The following is a 21,232-nucleotide window of genomic DNA, read 5'->3' on the forward strand; positions in this document are numbered from 1 at the left end:
GATAAGTTGTTCAAAACAGGGGTTTATGGGAATGGTAGTCCAGTTCTCAACCAAGTGGTTAGGGGAGTGGTAATCCAGTCCTTCAAACAAGGGTTTATGGGAGACGTAGTTCGCTTCCCTTCTTCCTCTCTATCCTGGCGGTGTGGACTCGGATGGGCAGCTGTGTTCCCCCTTTTATGGTCGCCTCGTTGGTGGACAGGACCGTGGGAAAAGAAAGAAACAATAGAAGTGGTAAGGAAGGGGTTTCTTCTTCCAATAAATGTTGCGGGTAGCGAAGGGAGTGTAAGGGAATATAACACCACTACCATCACCAATGTTTGGAAGCGCTTTTACATGAGCACATGATTCAGAAAAGGGGGTGGTGATGAACAGAGTGCCTGAATTAAGCAGACCACTCTTACCCAGTCCAAAGATCAGGGCTTGATCCATCACCGTTTTTTAGCTCACTGCACCATCCCAGCTCAGAACTTGGCTATATGCAAATTAGTCTGTTCCTGTCCCAGTGCATGATGGGAACAGGGCAAACCAAACTACCAAGCCAATTCTTATACTGGGAAGGAAACAAGCTTCCGGGGACCGGTTTCTGCCATTTCAGGCGTCGTCGGCCCGGCTTGCTTGAATCCTGATGGTGCAATGAGCAAGGGACTCACATCTGAGTATACCCTTCCACGATTATGGTGGACAAAATGATTCAGAAAAGGGGGTGGTGATGAACAGAGTGCCTGAATTAAGCAGACCACTCTTACCCAGTCCAAAGATCAGGGCTTGATCCATCACCGTTTTTTAGCTCACTGCACCATCCCAGCTCAGAACTTGGCTATATGCAAATTAGTCTGTTCCTGTCCCAGTGCATGATGGGAACAGGGCAAACCAAACTACCAAGCCAATTCTTATACTGGGAAGGAAACAAGCTTCCGGGGACCGGTTTCTGCCATTTCAGGCGTCGTCGGCCCGGCTTGCTTGAATCCTGATGGTGCAATGAGCAAGGGACTCACATCTGAGTATACCCTTCCACGATACATGAGCACAGGTTACGCCCGGTTCTGGAACTAGGGGTTCTCTCCCTTTACACCCCCACCCTTAGGTTCGTTAATGCCGTGCCCCACCGCCAACCCAAGGCGTCCTCGTACCTTGTTCAGCCACGACCCTCCTGGGCAGTGGCGGGAGTCTCCACGTTGCCAGGTAGGGTCAGGCTGCCCGTCTCTTTCACCTTCCACTTTCTCCCCCGTGGGTGTCTCCTCGACGTCGGGTGATTCCTCCTTCTCCGTTCGGGATGGTCCTGCATCGTTCCACGGTGGTACTGCGAAGGTCCTCATGAGCTTCTCTTCCTCCCCTGCTCCACAAGACGGTCCCAATGAACGCCCTCCACCTCCGGTGTCTTCCGTCTTGACGTGTTGGAAGTCATGTGACTCCGTCACATAACCTGACAAGCCGAGGGATTTAAAGGCATGGCACTCCTCGGGGAAGGTCTGAAAACACAGAAGGGAAGAGAGAGAAAAATGAGGGAAAAAAAGTTCAGTCGGGGCCTCCAGGGACAGCGCGTCCTCACATACCTCCTCGATGCTCCTTTGGCTAAAAGAGCCTGCACTTCTTGATGCAACAGGGAGAGATGATCCTCCGTCAGTCGATCTGAGGATGGTGGCACGAGTAGCGATCTCTGCACCACCATGGCAAAAAAGCCCTTCCTCCGTAGTCACACTAGGAGGAGAGACCACGCTAGTGCCTGGAGAGGTGTCCAGGACAAACCCGGCTGCGGAAGTCCAGTCATGACACATTCCGAACCTATGGGACCCTAAGGTGATTCAGAGTGGTCAGTTCACCCAAAGATGAAAAGCACAGCCTTATAGAATTCTTTCAATTGGGTGGGGGTTGCTTCGGCTCTGACAAAATTCTGGGAGGCGCAGAATTGACCCAGGCTCAGCAAGAGAAATGTGGGAGAGGAGTTGGACGGGCACGGTAAAGTGAAAGAACGTGTCAACTTCTTATTCACTTGTTCTTGTGGGATTTACTCAACGCCACTGTGATTGAATCAGATGGGACTTCAGCTCATTTGTTGTTAAAACCCAATGATGTTGAGAATGTTATCATCATCCTGAGGGCTCTTTGGCTGCAGTGAAGCCGCCTTCAGCAGTCAGTCATCAAGGTACAGAAATGCATGAACTCCCAGACTCTGAAAAGGGGCATCAACTGTTGCAATCACTTTCATGAACACCCATGGGCCTTAGGTGAGGCCGAAGGGGAGCACAGCAAATTTAAAGTGTTCCTGGCTTACCTTGACCCACAGGTAACACCTGTGGGACTGCAGAACAGGTATATGAAAATATGGGTCCTGCAAGTAAAGGGACATCATCTGGCCTCCGTTGTCCAGGGAAGATAGAATCTAAGCCAATGTGAGCAGAAAAGCATTTAGATGCTGAAGGACCAGGATAAACCTAAGTCCCAAGTCCTTTTACGTAACAAGGAAGTAGTGTAAACCTTCGCTCTCTTCGATTCCAGTGCCCATTCAATGGCACCCTTGGAGACAAGAGATGTAGTTCCTGTAGCAGGACGGACAGATGCTCCTTTGAAATTCGTTCTGCTACATAAGAAAGTTAAAGTGGGAAGGAAAACAAAGGCAAGGCATAGGCCATTTGAATAATCTACATGACCCATCTTTCAGATGTCATGGATCGCCAACTGGGGGAGGAAATAATGACTCCTGCTTCCCACTGAAGTGGATTCGTAGCCGTTATTCCAGAGATGGGGAGTTAGAGGACTGGTGCTGCTGCTGTTCTGTGCGATGCCTACCGGTGCCATGTCCGCGGTTCCATAAAGGTTGAACAGTCTGCTGCATCACTATTACCTTCAAGTTACTACCATCAAATTGCTCCTATATTTCCAGATGCAGAAGACTGTAGGCACAAAGAGTGTGATGTGGCCCTAGTGTCTTTAAAAAATTCCAGCACGGAATCCGCCTTCTCTCTGAACAGTCTAGTCCATTGATGCTTGAATATAGCTAGATTGAGAGTGCCTTTGAAGCACAACAATAGTGCCAACTGCTCTGCGAATCAAGTCTTTGGTGTCCAAGCCTGTGAGAATAACATATTTTGCAGTATCCTGCCTATCGTGGATTGTCTGAGCCAGGGCAGCCCAAGTCCTCTGGGACTGCCAGCAAGATCTCACTTGTCATGTACCATAAGGAATGTGTGTAGTGGTCTATGTATGTATTTGGTATTTTTATACCGCAAACCTAGCCAAAAGGCAGCAGAGTGCTGTACAGGGTAAAATAAGTTGCATAAGGGCAACAACTGATGTGATGTAGTGTTCTTTAGAGAGGTATGTCTTCAACTCTTTCCTGAATTGGAGCAGGGTTGAGGTCGTCCTGGTGGATATGGGGATTTTCCATATCCTGGGTGCTTAAATGGAAAGGGTCTATTGCCTTGCTTTTTCTTAGTGACAGTTCTTCGTCTGCCGTCTGATGGTGTCCTACCTGCAGGTGTGCAGAGGACCACCAGAGATGGCAAGATTGTCTTTAAGATAAACGGGGGTGCTGTTTGTGATGGCGTAACAGGAAAGCTGCATTTATGAACCAAGCTGGAAGATAAAAACATCTGGCTGCTAAAAGCATCATTCAGTTTCTATTCTCTATCTACAGGGATGTTCAGAAATTAGATGGATTTAACCTTACATTCGAAGCCTGCACAATGAGACTTTCCTGAGTTGGGTTGCCTCCTGGATACTTTCCAACAAACAGGCAGACAAGAACATGGTTTCAAACACATAGCCATCAAAGCATCCATGAGAGTGCCATTGATTGGGAGAAAGTGCCCCGATGCTGCTGGCCAAGATTGGAGAATCTCCGTTAGAACATTTGTCTTGGTCTCAATTAAAGATAACTGCAATTCTAGCACCTCAGAACCTCTACTGCTTACATTGGTATCCCATCTGGACACTCAAGCTCTGTTTTAGGGGAGGTATCAAGTCCACTGGAGTTTTGCAAGTCAAGGTATAAGGCATCACCAACATAATTAGGTGGAAGTACGTCACCCCTCCCCCATCATCAGGGGTACCGCCTGTTCTGATATACGGTCAGAGCCAAAAACACAATGAAGCCTCTGCTGGTAACTGTTGCGGTAGAAGCCTCTGGTTAGGATCAGGTAGCATGACAACTAGTCGCAATTTAGTTATTCTGTAGGGTGGCATCGGAGGTGCTCAGGCCGGCATTTGGTTTGTGGCTTGCCACAGGCATCAGCACTGGGTCATTTATCGGAGTCTGCAATGGCGTTGGTGCATTAGAGACTAGCGTGGAAAGTGTGATCAATAAGGAAGCTTTTGGCCACACAACTTAGCTTTATTACCAGAGCCCAGTAACAAAGACACACCTCGTGGGGGACCTTAACCAACATCTGCTTGCAGTAGTCTCTCCAAAGTCGGTTTTAAAGGAGCACAGTTGGAGAAACAACAGAGCGCCACCTTCTTGAATACGGATGCACTGCTGAAAAAGTCCATCTGATCCAGTCAGGAATCTATGGGATATTCTAAAGGTGAGTACGCAGCAGTTAGAAGTATACATTAGAAGGAGCCATAAGGAATGATGCCCCAACATAAATTGCCAAGAAAATAACCACCTCAGATGTGTTAACTCCACCCACACACAGCACTACATACCAGTTGCTTGCTTTACTTAATTGTACTCCTTGGGGCAGATGTTTGACCGTTTTTTGCAGTCGCAAACGGGAATTCGGCCCATTTGCGACTGCAGAATTGGGTCTGCCCTATGCATAAACCATATTTTGCGAGTCAGTAATCTATTAACGAATCGCAAAATATGGTTTGCGACTCGCTATTAGGAAGGGGCATGCCAAGGGTGTGCGTTCCTAATAGCGAGTCTCAATGTAATGGATGATTGTTTTGAAACCGCATTTGCGGCAGCAAAACACTCGCAGTTTACCACCTACTCCAAATAGGTGATAAACCATTCACAAACAGGAAGGGGTCCCCAGGAGACCCCTTCCCCTTTGTGAATGGGTGCGAAAATATTTTTTAAGAGCAGGCAGTGGTCCCAGGAACCACTGCCTGCCCTTAAAAAATGAAACTGAAAAGTTTAATTTTTCTTTTATAAATGCATCCTGTTTTCCTTTAAGGAAAACGGGCTACAATTAAAAAAAAAAAAACTTTAATTAAAAAGCAGTCCCAGATACGGTGGTCACCATCCCTGGGATTGCTAGCCATTCCCAATGGGGTTTCAAATTGCGCTTGCCTCATGAATATTAATGAGGCACGCAATTTGCTAATCCATTGGGAATCGCCAACAGTGTCTGAGACACTGTTGTACATTCACTTTTGCGAGTCGCAAATTGACACAATTTGCGACTCGCAAACGTGAATGGTCATACTTCTGGCCCCTTTTCTCTTGCCAGTTATTCAGTGCTGCATTGCTTCTTTTCTAGGTTCACGCTATTCTAGTATCACTATATACATACAGATAGACAAGCAAAATTCTGAGGGGAGAATAACTTTTGCTTTCCACAAGTGCAATTGTTCCCCATTATAGAACAATGCAATTGGGAAATGGCTCCCTGTGCACAGAAGCACAAAATGCTGTATGTTGCAAACTGCTGTAGCACCCCTTTCATCGATTTTTCCACAGTGAGATAGTAATGTCATTAAATCACTCTCAACAGCCATAACATTTTGTTAAATGCTTCCAACACCACTGTTTGTTCACTGCGCTCAGGGTAATGTGTAGTGATTACACTTTCTTTTCATATTCCAATTATGAATGCATATTGGCAGCATGAAATAACCAGCATTGTGAGGAGCAGCACCAGATACTATGCACAAGGTAATTTCTTGCACCTGAACTCACAGAAATCAGCTCTTCCACCTACCTTAGGACATCCAGCAATGTTGAGCGAAGTGATAAAATGGCAGCAGAAAGCCAATGATTTCAATGTCTGGTTGGTTATATGGAGACAGTGGGAGATGTCCAGCCGTTCCACATCTTTTGCCTGCTGGCAGAATTTCTGGAATGTAAAGCAAAGTGCAAATCAATATTGCCTACTTTCCCTCTATTTCTGATACAGGAGAAGTCACACAAATGTAGATTACATTATTAAAGATTTTTTTTTTTTTTAATGGGATTCAAAAATGTTAGAATGAAGGGACTGATTCACCAATCCCTGCTTTCAGAAGTCGGTTATGTACTCTTATAGTTCTAGATTTTGAGGCGCGAGTGTTTTGACCAATAGTTACTCATGAAGATTTTCCACGAGGTGGAAAATGAAAATGAATATATGAGGAAGAAATAATTTTCCCTGTGAAAAATAAAAACTGCCCCCTAAAAACACCAGTGTGTGTGGTCCCTGTCAATTACCACATTGGAAACATAGTTTCAGCAACATTTTTAAGGAGCAACTTTCTATATTTTTGCTGGATTGGAATGGCCATGCAAACTGTATGTGAACAACTGTTTTTGTAAATGTTTTTGCAGGGAAACCCTCTGCTATTACTACTTTGCAACTGTAATATTAAGCTAAAATAGTGGAAAACATCATAATACAGGCCAATATTCTCCATCCTAAGTGAGTGCCATCTAGCCTGATTCTGTGATTTTGAATGTGGAATTTAGCACTCCAAATGTATTGTTTTGTGTTCATAAGTTGTCAGTACTTGCCCAAAACATGTATTAATCCTCCCTATCTTTAAAAGAATGTACTATTTTTGGTTCACTGGATGGTGCCGCCTTCATACTACTGAAATATAATAACACTAACATTTCACTTTGTATTTTAGAAAGTATTACAAAGGTTTGAAAGCTCATCCTTTGTAAAATAGTGACTAAGTTTTTGTGTGTTTTCACTAAAATGTTCATAAATAATAGTTGATCTGCATTTGATTCACATTAATATAGAGCTGTTGCAATTGAAACAAAATCATTAAAATTCGTTTTTATGTATTTTCCTGGATTAATCTAACTAGACCTCTATGCCATCTTTGTTTAAAATGGATACTGCATCATGATGCCATTATCTGTTTATTTTCTTACTTTACACTACATGCAGCTAGATGCACGCTCTTTATGTAGTATTCTAAGAATTAACTGGAGGAAGCATTATGTTACTTTTAAGTCTCTTCCTGTCTAAACATTGTATTGCATTAATTCACAGTTGCTTTCTGTTATTTATGCAACTAGTTTGTTGTAACACCTCCAGATGATATTCTATGTTAGAATAATGGTCACATTGGGATTGGTGGACCCTTCCCACAGCCGTGCTAGGATTGGTTGGTCACTCGATTGTTTATTTTAAAGAGTTTGAGTCATTTTGAGTGAGAATAATAGGTGTTGTATTGAAAAAGCCTAAAGCTCTGATCGTTTGTTATGGAGGGTGAGATGATTTCTCCAGAAGTTTCTTCTGCATTCTAAATGATGACAGGTGTCATACTCTATATGTATGTGTAGTTGAACGACTGGCATGCGTTCACTTCTAGCAATAAGAATATGCAATTTTCTTTTGAGGGTACCTTTAACACTAAAAAGTGCAATTTCCTGAGATATGCAATGTGTGAGAGAAAGCCACAACGTAGACCTACCTTTGATGTATTAAATGAATAGGATCGAGTGACCATAAAAAGGAGAGAAAGAAAATGAAGAAGTAGTTCAAAAATTCAGCGAGCCACTGGTTGGATTCCAAATGGGGCATTCAGAAAAGTGTGTGGAGAAAGGATATATTGCAAGTTGTGAGGGCTAGTTAATGAATCGAAAAAAAGGAAATTTGTGATTCTAAAAATGAAAATAAAAAAAAAAGAAGAAGAAATTGATTCAGATGAGGATGATATTTTCCTAAATGAGTTGCTTAGTTCTAGACCTCCTCTTCACACAGATGGTGCACAGGTACAGACACAAAGGCCACCAATCCCTGATCAGAGTGCAGGTGACCCATATATGAGTACAAAAGAAATAGGAGTGCTTGTTACTGCAAGTGGAAGTGCTCCTCTGGAGAGTTCATTGTCAGTTTTGCCTGTTCCTAGTGGGATAACAACTGATGTGAATACAGTAGTCTCTGTGGTTCAAGTTGTAGTTACTACATCACCTGAGAAGAGAACAATTAATATTCCTATTTTGAAAACTGAATTTTGAGAGATTTTGCAAGGTACAGTAGACACAAAAAGATTACTTGTATATAATTCAGATGAATTAAGATATGTGTTTGTAGAATCAGAGAGGTATGTGAAAGAGGCTCATGATAAGCTTGAAGATTTAACAGAAACATTTGATGTTGATTTGTGCAATACCAGGAGATTGCGTTTGGAATTGACTGGGGCGGAAATAGAAAATATGGGCCTAATGAATCTGCAAGCTCATAATAAAGACGTATGTGACCATAAAAAACTGGGGGTTTGAAACAATACAGGAAAAAGTGGAAGAAGAAAGTTGGTTCTAAACGTAAAAAGACTGATACAGAAAAGAAACCGAATGTGGCTATGAGTGAACCTCAGACAGAAATGATTTTGACAGAATTTCCTTTGCCAGAAGTGCATGGAGGGACTTATGTACATATGCTTGGTGTAGGGGTGAAGACCATGCTTTTACGACATTTTTTTCAGAAATTGAGAGAGGAACCAGACAAGTGGTGCACAGAAGTTAACAGATTAGTGACTATCCAATAATAACTATTTCAAAGGAGCTTTCGATTGATTTGAAAATATTGTTTAAGATCGTCAATACTAAAGATTTGTGAACAGAATGCAAAGCTGCTGTTTCATGGCCCACAGAGGAACTGTGAAGAGTTCAGCCAAATAATGTCCCAGCTGATCTAGTTATGAATAAATAGCAAGAAGTGAGAGATCATTTGAAAAAGAAGGTGCCAGAGAAAGGAGTGAATTGAGCAAAAATATTGAGAGCCACACAAGAGCTGAAGAAATTAGTGTATGCATATTACAAAAGATTTAGGAAGATTTATAGTAAGTATAGTGGAGTCAAAGAGCCAGAAAGAGAAGGCATTAGTTGATTTATTTAGGTTTTCATTTTGGGTTTGCATCTGGAACTTAGCTCTCATATTTAGCAGAGTGTAATGTGTTGACGGACCAAGGGTATTTACGACGTACGGAAGTATGCCTAATATTGTAGTGACTGGTTTGACAGGAATCAGGAAAAGATTAAGGAGAATTTGATGATTGCACTGGAAAAATCCTAATTTAAAAAGGTGCTTAAAATAACCTGCTGAATTCAGATACAGACTTTGTGCCACGTAGGAAACTCATACAGGCTTCTTTTAGTGCTAACATAGTTTAGTTAGAGGCAAGAAGGGAGGGGATGGAGAACAAATACAAGAAAATCCTAAAATACCATTATACCGTTGCACATATATCGAATATACTGTTGTGAGGAGATGCCCTTTATGCAGGCTCTTCCCCCACCTTTTTGCCCTACTATTGCTGGATTTTCATGCTGGTGTAATGACTAGTGTAATGACTGTAATGCACTGAACTCTACTAACAAGACCGCAGTGCATGAGCTCTAACCCATAAAAGGAGTATGTTTAATTGGCTTATCCTCAATTGGCATAAGTTAGCTTACTTATAAGTTTCTAGTATATGGTAACTGAAAGTCAAGTGTCCCCTGTGGACTGCAGCACTAGTTGTGCCCCCACGAGTGTGAGAAAATTAAACATGACACGAAGCCTGCCGTTACAGGCTGACAGAACAGGTTTTCAACTGCTAACTCGGCTTTGCAGTTTAAAGAAATGGCAGAACCCAGACATCCTTTTTTAATATTTATAAGATTCAATAGCCTTAAAGACAGAGTGCATTATATTAAAAAGATGGGTATGTGTTTTAGAACATTTTCCCTAGTGTTGTTTTTACTGTGGAAAGGCTAGAGGCCCCATTGGCGCGTACAGAGTTACACTATCAAATTTGATACTTCATGGTATCAACATAATTGTTACATTATACCCAACGTGCTGCTCAAGTAGAATTTAATGTAAATTTTGCACAAATGACAACTTTAGAAAGTTGCTACTTAGTTGCCCAAAGTTTCTAGTGATAGTTTACGATTGCACACAAGCTGCTCTCCTTGAGACAACCAACTGCACTCCAGGGTAGAGGTGTGAACAACTCTCTGGAAGGAACACAAAGGATCTGCAGAGAGTAGAAGTGTGATCATCTCCTGACAGAATACCCAGTTTGGGGCTGAGACCCTAAGTTGAGCTTCAACTAGAAAGCCGCTTTTAAATCAGAAATGATAGTCACACACAAGAGGGGCTGCTCCTTTGTTCTAGCAGACAGGTTGGCATCTCGAACAGAGAGGAAGAAGCTTTTGCTAAATCGTTTTTTTCCGTGGGCATGTAACTCCCAGGTAGCCACATCTCTGGGATGGGCTAGGGAGCTCCACACACCAAAGAGACGTGTCTGTCATGTTGTGGGTGGGTGGAATGGTGCATTCTAGACTAACCACATACCACAATTTGCAGGAAGTCATCACTAGGCAGGAGGGGACCTGGTAGCCTATTGGGTAGTAGTCACAACATACCCAGGGCAAGATACAGGCATAAAAGTGCCACCCAGACCTTACACCATGTCTGTGCTGGATAGAGGATGAAGAAGGACTGTCTTCCTGTTCCCTGGACCTAGCAAAGAGAGGCTGCACCGATGACTGGACTGCAACTTCTGCACATTGGGCAGTCAAAGAAATGACTGTGCCTGTGGTGTCCTAGACAGAGAAGGTGACTCCAGGAGCCAGTCTGTTGACTCCCTGATACAGCTACAGTGTCATAAAAGCTGAAGAAGCTTGCCTTAGAGAGTTGGTAGCTAGGAAAACATTTGCACCACTCTATGCCACTGCACTGTATGCCACTCAACTCAACTCTGCACTCTACGCCACTGCACTCAATGCCACTTGACTCTACACCACTGCCCTCTATATCACTCAAATCTACGCCACTCCACACCACTCTACACCACTGCGCCACTCCACTCTGCGTCACTGCATTCTGCACCACTTTAATCTACGCCACAGCATTCTACGACACTGCATTCTTCTACGCTATATTCAATGCTACTGCACTCAATGCCACTATACCGTGCAACACTTTATGCCAATGCACTTTACACCTGTCCACTCTACCCTATGCCACTCCAGTGTATGCTACTCTACGCAACTCCACACTATGCCACTCCAATACACAACACACTCTGCCACACATTCTACAACACTCTACTTCACTCTTCGCCATTCTACTCTACGACACTCCAAGCCACTCTCCTCTATGCCACTAACTTTCAGCCATGCTGAACAGCAGCCACGCTGGTGTACAACATGGCTAAAACACATTGGCAAAGTCAATAGCACTTGCAAAGGGGAGACCTATTGGCTTTGCCAATGCTTGTCTTTTTTTATTCCGTGTCATGGTCAGCATTTGCCTATCCTGCTGTACAGATGGCAAGTACTTTTTCTATTACCTCTGAATTATGATGTTTTAGAGGATATGGTCTAGCAAGCCTAATACTGAAAAGAAAATGTAAAGTTCCTTTAAAGAACTATGCGGGGTCAATTCTCAAGTATGATGAAATCAGGCACAACTTGATTTAACCACATGCTCTAGTGGTTTATAATTGCTGTCCTCTTGGGTTCTCCCCGCTTCAATTATTTCACTAGGGCATCCAATTTGGCTGCTGCTGAGTAATGCATAGTGTGACCACTACCTGTGCCTGATTCTTGAATGACGGTGGTACTTCAAGACATTACACAGACACAATACTTCATTCCCTAGCAATTAAATAAAGTAGGACACATTTTTCCTGTGCACAGACAATGATTTGACATTTTGTGCTGCAGAATCATGAAGAAACCTAGAAAGGTTGCACAATAAAAGCAGGCATGTTGATAAGCATTCCTCAGGTAGTTCCCCAAAGAAGTAGCAAAAAGAGGGTACAAAGTTCCCCGGGAAGAGTGACGGAACAGAGGAGAGTGTGTGCTAGTGAGAGGGGGGAATCCCCTAGTTGGAACTAAAACCCTCACACACCCAGCAAGCTAGGTGTCATGCTTCATCATATGGGTTCTGCTCCTCGTCAGACTGGCGCTGCAATGTCTGACGGGCTCCCGAAACCGGGGCTCTTTATCGGAGATCTTTTGTTCCGGCCATATGGTGCATGCGTGTGAGAGGGCAGGGGGAGTGTGGTCGTGTCGTGAAAGTGAAGTTTAAAAAAGGTGAGTCAGTCCACAACCTAATTTATTCTCGTGGTTGACTCCCTTGGTTAAAAGGGGTGTGAGGGGAGGTAAACTGCCCTGGAGCTACCCGAGCAATATTAACTACTACCCTCAAGTATGGTCAACATGTTTCTTGCCTGATGGCAATTCTTCAGGACCTCGGTAAACCAGTACCACACAGTGAAAAATAATGGTGAAGGATAAAAAATTACAATGAGGTATACAACCTTTTATGGTCGGTAATACCGGAATGCAGGCCAATTGGTCCTGCTGCAGTATTATAACCTGTAAAGATGAAAATGAAAACAATTCACAAAATAGCAGCGTCAGTGAAGTCTTCAAATGTGAAGGATTTACTCAACTGTAGTGCAGGCACACACACACAACAACCGTAGTGAAGGATTAAAAACCGTGCATATATCATAACAAGTTGGTGTTGGTTTCACGTGACCAACTAGTTTATGGCACAACATGCAGCGGTGACATCGATAAAGGCAAAAAGTGCTGTATTGCAGGAAAGGGCTGTTTAAGAGAAGGCTTACCCCAGAAGATTCCCTGAGGTACCTCACAGTCTGCTCCCGTGGGACCGGCTAAAGAGGTATGGTACCTGATAGGGGGGAATCATTGTAGAATGGTAAGGCGATTTGTTTGTGAAGGTAATTGGGCCGTTGGTAGCAAAGGGGCGTGTGGGCTCCCCACCATCAAGGGCAGACACTGGGAGGTTGGCAGTCTACCTCTCATTTCAAGTGGCGGAGTAGCCCGATATAACCCCCGCTCCCTGGTTTAGTATGGGCAGGTCTGATGATAAAGCGTTAGGGTTCAGGGTGCGCTGAGACAGGCGCCCGCAGCACCCGCATCGCGCCCCAGACAGAATCGTCGAGGAAGCGCAAAACGGAGCAGCGAGGCAGCCCCGCACAACGCACCAACCCACCCGACAGTCAAACAGACCTACAGACAGTACCGCGGCACGGTCGCGACGGGTTAATCAGAGACCCGAACTCCCGAGAATCCAAGAGATACAACAGCCAAGACTCACCGATCATAAGTCTGGTGGACGGAGGGCAGAATAGGAAGTGTGCCTCACCTTTTGCGGCATCCGGTCCTAACCGGTGCACCTACCCCACGAACGGCGTCTGAGCCAAGACGCAGAGCAGCTGGTAACGGCCAGCGTTAGAGAGCCAATGTTTAAGTATCTAGCCTCTGTGCGCACAGTCGCATCTCACCGCCGGGGTACCGCCCCCTTAGTCGCAACCGCGCATGTGCGTCGGCTAAGGAAACCTAAACTTAGGCAGTTTGGTGACAGCGGCGGCCATTATGGAAGGGAGGAATCGGCGTGTTAAAGTGAGTCAAGAGTAGGAAATCAGCAAATGACAACTTCACTATGGGGGTGTAGAGTATTACCCATATGATTCTCTGCCCAGATGTAATAGTGCATGGTATGTATACATATTGGGAGGAGTACAACGGAGACTACATTAACAGAGGGATGTTACAGGAAGGAATCAGGTAGCCTGCGGGGGTGTAAAATATCGCCCAGATGATTTTCTGCCAGAATGTTAATGTGCACGGTCTGTACAACGGGTATTTCTTGACCAGAGCGATGTTCAGGGGAGAAAACAGATAGCCTGCTAAGAGGGTCAGAGGGATTACACACCCAAGGAAGCCCATGGAACAGAGTCGTTTAACCCAAGTGAGTCCAGTCGGAGGCGATGGACCCATCTCTGTTCAATCCTGAACAGTGCTTGTTTGGAAATGGCTGGGTGGGATTCCAGGACCAGCCATGTGAGACTGTCTGCAGAGTGGTTGTTTTGGCAGTAATGTTCGTACAGTTTGGTATGTGTTTTGGAGCACCTGATGTTGCTTTTGTGCTCCATAATCCTCACTTTGATGTGCCTCATAGTCATCCCAATATAGTTTTTCCCACAGGGGCATGTAATCATGTAGACACATCTTGTGCTGTTGCAATTAGTGTGTTTGCGAAGTTGCCACACAAAAGTGTCTGAGATTCTAACCTCTTTACACTGAACTGTCTGTGGGCATACTGCACAACCGCCACAAGGGAAGTGTCCCACCACTGGGGGAAGGTTCCACAACGTTCTCTGGTTATCAGTGGTATTTTTCTTAGGACGTGTATGTATTAGGGCATCTTTAAGGTTAGCCGTTCTTTTGAAAGCAAATCTGGGGTTCGGGATTTCTAATCCACCAGAATTCACTATAGGCCAATGTTTGTTTATGGTTTTCTTCTGGAATGATGAGTTTGGAGTAAAGCAGGTGACACAAGTTATCTGATCGTCTTTGGGCTTGGGTTGGTTCTCCAATAGGCTCTCCCTTGGATTATTCAGTGCTCTTTTACGCGACTGGTTAAGTAGTCTGGTGGGATATCCTCTATCCTGCAGTTTGTGTTGGAGGAGTGTTGCTTCCCTTTGGAAATCTGTTTTTTCTGTACAGTTCCTCCTGACCCTGAGGAATTGCCCAAAGGGGAGATTGTCCCTCAGGGCTCTTGGATGGTGGCTTTTGTACATTAAGAGGCTATTTCTATCAGTACTTTTTCGATAGAGTTGTACTGAGACCAGTTGGATTGAGATTAATGCAGAGATCCAAGAAGGGGATGGTGGTTTCGGAGATGGTACCGGTAAATTTGAGATAAGGGTTTTGAAGATTTACCCAGGTACAGAAAGCCTCACAAGTTGTGCGGTCACCTCTCCAGAGAATGAGGATGTCGTCAATATACCTGCGCCACAGGGTGATATTGTCGAGGTAGGGGTTGAGTGCAGATCTGATAGTGTTTTCCTAAAAAGTTGCCATGTAAATACATGCCAGGCTTGGAGCAAAAGTCGAACCCATGGAAGTCCCCTGGATCTGGTGGTATAGTTGGGATCCATACTGAAAGAAATTTTCCGTCAATGCCAGGGAAGCACATGCCATGATGAACGAGATTGGGGTTGGAGAGGTCCACTCCTCTAAGAGCAAGGTGGATTCTACTGCTTCCAATGTGGCTTGCTGAGGGATGTTAGTATACAGAGCCTCAACATCCATGGTGAGGAGGAGATCCACGTCTTCCCTCCCCTCAATGGATTCGATGAGGCGGAGGACATCTCTGGTGTCTTGTAAGAAAGATGGAATTTTTCTTACCACTGGTTGGAGAAAATAGTCACAGAATTTCGACAGTGGCTCAAGCAATGAGCCAATGCCGGAGACAATGGGCCTCCCAGGGACTGGTGATATCCCTTTGTGGATTTTCGGGAGGGTGTAAAAGTACGGGATGACCGGGTCTGTGGTGACTAAGAATGCTGCTTCATTCTTTGAGATCCACTCATTCGTCTCACCCTCTAGAACAAGACTAGCAATTGTACTACTAAGTCGTTTTGTGGGGTCCGTAGTAAGTGGCCTGTAATGGGTGGCATTAGAGAGTTGACGTTTGCATTCACTGTCATAGTGAGTACTGTTCTGGCTGTTTAATTACTATGTTGGTATCATTACCCAGTGCTAGAACAGCTTGTTTCTCAGCTGTGCTAAGATTTTTGTAAGAGACGGTCGTTGGTTTAGTGTCCAGACTCCTAAGCACCGCCCTCTCAAAGGCTAGTATCTCAGGGGGAACCATCGAGTCGGAGGGGGTAAAGGTGGAGGGTTTACGTAGCCCTGTGTCAGTTTTGTCTTGGTCTGGTTTATCTGCAAAGAAGGAGCGTAGACGTACCTTCCAGAAAAGTTGTTTTACTTCGCACATTTCAGTGAAGCTGTCAGGTGTTGGAGTGGGAACAAAGCCTAGTCCCTTCTCAAGGATTTGTGTCTCCAACGTATTCAATGTTCTACTGGAGAGATTCACAATCAGACTCTCCTGCCTCTGGTTGTTCCCCAAAGAACCCATTAAGTCGTTCCTTCCTTGGGTGTTAGCAAATAGAAGGTGGAGCAAGCAATGGCTGCTGCGTTTCAGGCCTGAAAGGGGTCAGCTGCTACTGAAGTGCATGGAGAGCACTTTAGTAGCAGCATGATGGTTCGGAGGAGCTGAAAGAAGGTGAACTCAGGAAGCACTTCATTCAGGTAGCAGAACACTTGGAGATTTTGGTGCATTTCGGAAAAAATGTGTCTTTTACGGAGTCAACATATACCTTGGATGAAATAATTTTTGGGACAATATCAGAGGAAAAGGTCTCTTCCTCTTCTTGGTGCAGCAAGGCAACATATTGCCACACAAATGAAAGGATGTAGAACATCAATTATTTACAAGATTCCTAACAAGATGTTATACGCTACAAGATTTTGCAGAGGAATTTCCTTCTAATATCATAGTGGATTCCTTGATCACTGGATTTTCAGTTCAAGGCACGATAATTTCAGAAGAAGCATCTCCTGTTGACCCGGTAGATAAAAAAATTGATTTGGTGGTTAAGATATCATATGCAGCCTCTAATTTCAGCTTGCACTAATGCAAACTATATGATCCAATCTCTCCTTAGGGAATTTTGAGTAATGGCAGATCACACTGTGCAGGGAGTAGACTTGGCTTCTCTATTATGGACAAAATTGGCCATTGTCTTGTCAGACATCTTGTTTTGATTCGCTTTGTGCTGAAAGAGCTGCCTCAGGATCTTCAGTTGCAGAAGACATTCATAGATGTTGTCGTAGAAGGCTGATGCGACCCCGAAATCTATGCAAATTGACTGGTCCTTTTCCAGTCACAAGCGGTTTGGCCCACAGTCAGAAGATTTACTGAAAAAGTCAATGGAAAGCATGAAATTAATAACTCCAGTTCATCACAGGCCGAGTATATGGCTTTACGAGAGCTGTTGGTCAATCTATTGTTCAGTAGAAGTCACCTCTGCCTATTTGTGAAAGAGGTAGTAGTCAGTGAGCCCTTTTTTCTGAAACGTCCCAGCTCCACTCAGTAGCCTCTTGAATGTCATCTCTTCCACCAAAAGCAAGAGTATGCTCCACAATTTCCAAAGGTTCGTATAGGAGGAAGACTGGATTTTGTTCATGAGATATGGAGCAAGTCCATTTTAGTTCAGACTAGGTATCATCAGTTTGGATATTGAAGGGGGCTAGGTGCCAGCCAAGAGGGCTTCTTGTAGCGAAGCTCTAATTCTGCTGCTCCAACTTTTTAACATTAAATCCTCCTGAAAAACCTTGGAGCACCCATTTGAGGGTAGCTGGTACCAGCTTCCCCCACAGACTCCTTCGGTGATTCCAGCACCAGAATCAGAGTGAGGTTCTGCTGGATACTTCTGTGCTGGAATTAGCAGAGTTCCAGCTTGGGCATGGGCTGCAATGGGCGCCCTGCAGTAAGCTGGAGAGGGACTGCTACAGCACGGAGGATCGCAAGGGAGTGAGGAGACTGGCAGAAGCCCATGGCCCCCTGAAATGCATGGGAAAACTGGTTCACACATGCAGGGCTGAATGGCAAGGTGAGCCACGAAATAGCCCAAATCCTACTAGACCCTACCAACACTTGCCCACCATCGTTCAGGCACCTCTCAAGTTTGAACCATTGTGTGAGACTGAGTGGCATTTAAGATGCTGCTGTGCTCTACCAGGTCTATGCCATATACATGAGGCCTGCTCACACCAGCGAGATTGCTCAGAAAAACTATCATTATTTTCTCCTGTGCCTCCATTCAGTCCTGAGGGCCGCCCAGTGCTGGGACCACTCTCCTGGCTGAACACTCGCAGTTCACTGCTGGTTAGTCCTTCTGGCCGAAGGCCTTCACCACCCAGCTGCACCTGGTTCTCTGCAATTGCATGGTCCTGCGATAAACACCTCCTGGTATGTCTCTAGACATTGATTGAGGCGGTGACAACCCACCTGACTGTCCGGCCCTTCATGCATATTGCTGCTTAGCCAGAGGCCTTGTGAGAATTTCAGCAGCAATGGGAAAACCGATCATAAGCAGAGCAAGCTCCTGTTTGAACAGCGGAAACAGATAAGTACACAATCTAGGCCAGCTTCTCCCACACCTTGCTCCAACGGAGACCAGAAACGGATATGATATCAATCCTTCAGGAGATGAAATGCAGTCTCACGGAGACTGGAGCAAAAATCAACCATTTAAATGCAAGAATGAACCTGATGAAGGATACACTAGATAAGCAGGGGGAGTGTCTCAATGAAGCAGAAACCAAGATTTTCACTCACGAAGATGAGGCCCCCACTACTAGAGCTACAATGCACCGACTTGAGCAGGACTTATTGAGAGTGATGACCAAAAATAAGGACTTAAAATCACAGTTGTGAAGAAACAACATCCATATAGTGTGACTAACTGTTATGTTATGTTATGTTATGTTATGTTATGTGGGGGGTTTTCTATAGCGCTCGGCTACTCCGAAGAGTGTCCCGGCGCTTAAGATCCTTCACTAGACAACGGTATTAGAGAGCAGAGTGACTCTATTGAGTGAACAGGAACTGTTCCTTGAGTACTTACTGGTGGAGTATTTTGGCCAAGGAAAGTTCTATAAAACGTCTTGTAGTGGAGAAGGCTCACAGATCCCTAGGCCCTCTGTGCTATGGAGCAGTGGATAGTTGGCACTAACCCCCCTCCTGAGCAATGCACTTATTCGCACATTCTTGGGATGTCTGTGAAATGTATGGGTATGCACTGAAAGTTTGAGCATTCAGTATGGGTGGGGGAGGTTAAGAGTGGGGCATTCTGTTTTCATTGTTTCTAGTGGAGGCATATGTATTGCAATTTTCACTCACATTACGGCTAGACAATATTACTCAGATTCCAGCCAGACTTGCCAGCCAAAGACTAGAATAGACAGGGTCAAAGTGATCACATGGAACATATGTGGGTCGGGGAACCCGTAAAAGAAACGTCAAATTCTGGCATAAATGGACAGGCACACCATTAAGATTGGGTTCCTACAAGAGACACCCTTGGGGGTCAACCGATGGAAAAGCATTCTCACACAGCTGTCGGAATACTTTCTTTGCCTCATAGAGCACTTACACTAGTGGTGTAGCCATACTCCTTATAATATCCTTGAGATTTAACCTGCTATTTCAACATGGGGACACAGAGGGGAGGTATCTCTATGTAGAAGGTACACTGAACGGCACTCATGTTTGCCTACATCGAAGGGGTCACCAGAGAGTTTCTTCTTGAGCCCACTGGCACACGAAATAGTTTTAGCCATTAACAGCCTGGCAAGTGGGAAATCTCTGAGTATTGACGGCTCAAGGCTAAGCACTACAAAATGTTTTAATTAATACTTGCTCCATACTTTACTATACTTTATAAAGAAGCAGCGGAGAACAGAGAGATGCACCCCACTAGTAAAGAGGCAGTCATTACAGCAATACTGAAACCTTGCAAGGGCGGACAGTTTTTCTAGTTCCATAAACTACTATCCTTACTGAATCTGGATAATATGATATTAGTGTACATCATTGCAAACAGATTAGCTTCATTAATGTCTGTTTGGTACTGATGGAACAATCGGAATTCATTCTGGGCAGGACCCATTGAATAACTTCCAAACTTTTTTGGCTGTCATGCTCTATGTTCGTCCAGGCATTCACTTCACTTAAGTGGCATTTTCTGTTTTTCCTTCTATGTAGACTAAGCCTTCCCTTCAACATATTGAACTTAATCAAACTGCTATATACTAACCACCTTGCACGGATCTTTATTGATGTTTGCCTCTCGGACCAATTTCCCATTGGAAGGGGCTTGAGGCAGTGGTCCCCCCTCACGCCCTTTTTATTCACTCTTCCCATGGAGCCACTGGCTACCTTGTTTCAAACTACACATCCCCATCGGGGACTCACCTTCCCAAATAATCGTATATTACTGTTGTACGCTGACGACATACTGTTCTTTGAAAAAGACCCAGATACAAATCTTGTACCTCTGACAGCTGAAATAGTGCAGTGTGGTGAAATTTATGGCATGCCATTATCTGATCAAGATCTGAAATGTTTCCATTAACCGCAGCAGCCTGCAGGCCAGCAATAGACTCTCCTTTACAAGGGCCTGGTGGCTCAGTCCGATGCTCAGCGATCACACTCCACAGAGACAGGCACCAAATAATACTGGAAAGCTAAGGCCCTGCGCTTACTAAACTAATTGAACCAATTCAGAGGTGGGTACCACTCCCACTATCAATGGCAGGGTGGATTGCACTGAATGAAATGCTAGTGCTCCCCTCCTTTTTATATGTATTCCCGAACGTCCCAATATCACTGAACCAGGATTTTGTTTTCTAAATTAAAAACAGCTTTGACAAGGTTGGTGTGGGCTGGTAGGAACCCGAAGCTGTGTTGGGAGAGACTTACACCACCTTATGAGCAGAGAGGGTTCATAGTAGCAGATATGGAAAAATATTACCATGCAGCTCAATATATTCCATTTTAGTTTCACCAGACTTATGATGGTCCTTATAGAATAAGATCAGGTACTGCCAGGCGAACTCCACACCTGCATAGTACGAGATTTCGGAGAACGATTCAAACCATACAGATGGTCCAATGTCTGATGTGACAACTGGTCTAGCTGGCCATGAGCACTTACACTAAGCACACATACCTCTCCTCAACAACCCTTGCCTCCTTTCAAAGCTAGACAAAAGAGTGAAGCACAGGTTGAAAGATGCTAGCTTGCTTAAGGTGGAGCAACAATTTGTAGATGGTAAATATCTTACCCCTGACCAATGCCGTGATGACAGAGACACCATACCACTTGGCGTTTTTTACTAGAATCCGTCTGGCCTACCTTCCCAGAAGAACCACCTGAATTCCCTCTACTCACCCAACTCATTCAAAAACGAGATCAAAGATGCTGGGTCTCCATTCTGTACATGGAGACTTGTCCAAGTACTGACCTTCAACCCCTGGAGAAATGGAAGACAGATATATCTCATGATATAGGCATAGATGTATCAATCAATCAATCAATCAATCAATCAATCAGGGGTTTATATGGGGGGGAGCGGCTCCGGATCAGTCGAAAAGCCAGGTCTTGAGGTCCTTCCTGAACATGTGCAGGGTCAGGGTGCATCTGATGTTTACAGGGAGCTCGTTCCAGGTCTTTGTTGTGATGTGGG

General features: G+C 44.6%; 1 protein-coding gene and 1 long non-coding RNA gene across 3 annotated transcripts in view; one reads left to right on the top strand and one right to left on the bottom strand.

Moving 5' to 3' along the window:
* Positions 1-21,232, bottom strand: part of FBXL13 (F-box and leucine rich repeat protein 13) — a 1,354,404-nt gene that overhangs the window by 138,567 nt on the left and 1,194,605 nt on the right. The window contains exon 19 of the mRNA XM_078679367.1: positions 5,871-6,005. Coding sequence (XP_078535493.1) covers positions 5,871-6,005 — 135 coding nt within the window. The remainder of the gene's footprint in view (positions 1-5,870; positions 6,006-21,232) is intronic.
* Positions 1-21,232, top strand: part of LOC144822187 (uncharacterized) — a 534,981-nt gene that overhangs the window by 138,429 nt on the left and 375,320 nt on the right. The gene's annotated exons all lie outside the window — the stretch shown is intronic.

Source organism: Lissotriton helveticus, chromosome 1_1 (genome assembly GCF_964261635.1).
Source record: "Lissotriton helveticus chromosome 1_1, aLisHel1.1, whole genome shotgun sequence".
Lineage (NCBI taxonomy): Eukaryota > Metazoa > Chordata > Amphibia > Caudata > Salamandridae > Lissotriton > Lissotriton helveticus.